The sequence below is a fragment of the Helianthus annuus genome, chromosome 2 (genome assembly GCF_002127325.2).
Source record: "Helianthus annuus cultivar XRQ/B chromosome 2, HanXRQr2.0-SUNRISE, whole genome shotgun sequence".
Lineage (NCBI taxonomy): Eukaryota > Viridiplantae > Streptophyta > Magnoliopsida > Asterales > Asteraceae > Helianthus > Helianthus annuus.
Genome location: NC_035434.2, coordinates 132,030,782 through 132,034,917, shown reverse-complemented (window position 1 = coordinate 132,034,917; position 4,136 = coordinate 132,030,782). Strand labels below are relative to the sequence as shown.

The window sequence follows — 4,136 nt, the reverse complement described above, 5'->3', positions numbered from 1 at the left end:
TTTTTGGATAAGTTTTGGTGTTATATAATTTTATTATTATTATTTTTTAAGAGTAAAGTTTCCGTACAAATAACTTTAACGCACTAAACACACGAATAGCTTGAAAAGGGCAAAAAAACACGGTGAAATTTTCGTAATTATTTGCTCGTAGGGTAATTATCAAAATTACTCTACAAATGATCATGTAGAGTAATTTTGATCTTTTAGAGTAATTTTGTAAAATATTTTGCAGAGTAATTTTGATCAAAAAACTTTACCTCACCAATAAAACCCTCAAAAAACCTAACAACCCCCCCCCCCCACCCAAAAAAAAAAAAAACTAACACCCCCCTCCTACCTAAACTACATGCTAAAAACTAAACCATAGAGCTAAACCCCATAATTAAATGCTAAAAAAATTTAAAAAATTACTTTACAAGAAAATTTTACAAAATTACTCTTCAAGATCAAAATTACTCTACAGGATCATTTGTAGAGTAATTTTGAATTGTATGTTTTTTGATAAATTTGCAGAGTAATTTTGATTCACTTGTAGAGTAATTTTGATAATTACCCTACAAGATCAAGATTACTCTACAAGAACATTTTAGAAAAATACTCTACAAGATCAAAATTACTCTACAGGATGATTTGTAGAGTAATTTTGATAATTACAAAAATGCCATCATATTTTTTCAGCAAAACCTTCAGTTTATACATTTTGTACGTTAAACTTATTTGTATTTAATCTTTTGTTTATTTTTTAATTATTATAAAACTTAAAGTAGATGTAGGTTTTTTAAAATTCAGAAAATAAAAGGTTTAATGATATTTATTTGAAAACTTATAGAGGGGAAACCATTAAATTATAAATGTTTATTAAGTGCAAAACACTTTTAGTAACTTATAAATATTGGTAAACTTAAATAGATCATTAATTGGTAGTCTTTCTTTTTAATAACTAACTACATTAAATTTGTAACTTATTTTCACAATATATATTTTTTCAAAGAACAAAAGAAAATTAATTTAAAGTGTAGGATGAATTACGAGATGTGTATGATGAATTACGAGGTGTGTAGGATAAATTTAATATGTGTAGGATAAATTTCAAAACGTGTAGGATAAATTTTGATGCGTGTAGACAAAAAATTTAGTGTGGAGGATGATAATCTTTATGATTAATTAATTAGTTAAAAAACAATCATAAATGAGATGAGAAAAAAACTATTTAATGTTTTACAATTGTACCCTTTGTTCTTTTTCTTCTCAAATTAATTTTTTTCTCAAGTGAACCTTCCCCTGATATCGCATTATATATATATATATATATACATTATATATATTATATATTATATATATATATATTATATATATTATATTATATATATATATTATATTATATATTATATATATATATTGATTTTGAAAGACAATGAATAGTAATTTTATTTTTATAATAATATATAGTTTTTTATTATTTTATTATTTAATATATTATATATATATATATATATATATATATATATATATATATCGACTTTAAAAGACAATAAATAGTAATTTTATTTTTATAATAATATATAGTTTTTTTATTATTTTATTATTTAATATATTATAATAGTTTATTATTATATTTACTTTTAATAACATAGTTTTCTTTTTTTTAAACATCTATTTTCTTTACCTTTTTTAATAATTGTTTTTTTCTTTTTTAACATATATTAATTTATCGATTAATTTGATACTTCTTTAGTAAGTTGCGTTTATAACTTTTTCCTAAAAACTTAAGTACGTAGTTGTGCTTGATTTCTTTCCCTGATATTCCATTATAAGTTCTATTAAAACGAGGTTATACTCAAAATGAAGTATTTATTTGGTATCATAAAACGGTACGATGATAAACTAAATCGTTCTAATAGTTTGACTTTCTAACAACATGCTTTATTTTCAAATAAATTTTGTTTTACATTATCATTTACTCGGTTTCGTCGTAACGTGTGATATAAAAAACGAGTTTATAATTATTCAAACCCATACCAATTTTAAAGGATAGAAACACCGTATTCATAAGGTCAAATGTTTTGAATTTTAAAAACCTATAAACCATTCCAAAATTACCACAGTATACTGCTGACGTTGCCCATTGTTTACACTTCACACTAACCAGTGAAAAAGGGTAACGCTAACCCTTAGTATACAAACTTCATTAATTTAATTTAAGTCGTTTTATATAAACATCTACTCCACGTTACGTAACTTGTATTATTTGTAAATTTAGTCAATAACTAATAGCACTAAAATCAATAACTTGTTCTCCATAAAAGATTAGTCACATTTGTTTTTTTTCATTGGACTTAACAAAGTCTACCCGAAAGGTTTACAATTATAATAGACTTGTATACAAATATAATTTGTTCAGTTCTCTAATAATAAAGTTTGTATACAACATAAACACGATTTCTCCACGGTTTCATCACCTATTTTTGACACACTATACCCTCCCATTTGTACTTATATATGCACACACATGCATAATGTAGAACCATCACCATGAGCACCTCCTACTCTACTGAAACCTCCCTAAACACCACTGGGAAACACCCGAACCTTCACGGAATACGCAGCCGAAATGGCAAGTGGGTGGCAGAAATCCGTGAACCTCGTAAAACATCGCGTATATGGCTTGGAACATACCCAACCGCGGAAATGGCTGCAGCTGCTTATGATGTAGCGGCTTTGGCACTCAAGGGTGGTGATGCGACGCTGAACTTCCCAGACTTTGTGGGATCATACCGAGTGCCAGAGTCCCCAGAGCCTGCCTTGATAAGGAGTGCGGCTGGGGAAGCGGCTGAGTTGATGAAATCGTTTATGGAGCGAGAAGATGAGCAACACACACATGTCGCGAATGATGAGTTCATTGATGAAGAAGCAATCTTTTATATGCCCAATTTGTTGGTGGACATGGCTGAGGGAATGCTGGTGAGTCCGCCGCGACAGACGACTACCGATGATCGGTCGTTTGGGGACACTTCTGATTGTGACAACTTGTGGAGCTATCATTAGTTTTTGGTAAACAATATCATGTTATTGGAAAAGACTTTGGATCTTTATTTCATGGATGATAGGTTACATCATATAAATAATTCATAAAAAGAATTCTCTTTGGGTTTGACGTCTATTTTGTTGTAATGAAAATAGTGTTTCTTGTCTCTTTTAAGTAGTAATAATTTATTTGTAAGAATCTATAAATGTGATTCAGATCAATTCAACATCTGCACTGATAGAATAATATTTAGGTTTTTTGGATTCACATTGAACCAACTTTATCTACATGGTGTCATGTTCTTTTTTTAGCACCTCACACTTATTTTTTTAGTCTAATTATTTGAACATCATCAAGGATTTAAAATTATATTTTTAGATTGGTGTTCTTGAGTTTTAAAATAATAACTTAAAAATTCAAAATATCTCAAATAAAAATTAAGTAACTTTTCATGACATAACATACAAAGCACATCATAGAATAAGTTGTTCGAATGTTCCTTATATGTCACCTTTTCAGTTACAAGCTTATTGCTCGGAGTACACCCAAGGGAACATGCACTTTTGGTCTTTAACGCTAATAAACATTAAAAAGTCTAATATATATGTTTTTTTTCATAAAATGACACTACTATATACTCGTTTAATTAAACATGTCAACCGCACTAGCTCCTCCCAGTCTCTCTGTCTCTTTCGATCTTTCCCTTTTGTTCTTCATCGATCACCATGTGTCGCCTTGGAAACAACATATGGTTGTATGATGGTTGAAGGTTGACAGGTTTTGCAAAGGCTGTTACACACCTGCTACAATCTATCTTCACAAGGATTCCTCACAAACTCAATTGGGTTCCCCTTGGCTTTTCACTTCACCAAAAAACATCCCCATGTATGGGCCCGGCCTGAACTCAAGAACATGTACCCATGAGTGAACATGGAGAACTAAAGATGTTCTTTTAAAAAGTTTGGACCAAAGTCGTAATCTGGCTTACCACACAGGACATTGGTGTAATTATCTCTAAGGTGTTTGAAATCACTGGCGGATCCAGTCCTGTTTTGTGGGTTCACATGAACCCACTCGGTTTGGAAAAAAAAAACTAATAAGAACTTTGTAT

At 29.4% G+C, this 4,136-nt stretch overlaps 1 protein-coding gene across 1 annotated transcript; it reads left to right on the top strand.

Annotated features, from left to right (window-relative positions):
• The first annotated feature begins 2,464 nt into the window (after nt 1-2,464).
• LOC110905744 (ethylene-responsive transcription factor ERF026) lies at nt 2,465-3,135 on the top strand. The gene has a single exon (XM_022151274.2). It carries the CDS (start codon nt 2,533-2,535, stop codon nt 3,043-3,045), a length of 513 nt encoding a protein of 170 aa, XP_022006966.1. The 5' UTR covers nt 2,465-2,532; the 3' UTR covers nt 3,046-3,135.
• Nucleotides 3,136-4,136: the final 1,001 nt, after the last annotated feature.

Coding starts and splice junctions, on each gene's coding strand:
- LOC110905744 (XM_022151274.2), top strand. CDS start 2,533: ATGAGCACCTCCTACTCTACTGAAACCTCCCTAAACACCACTGGGAAA.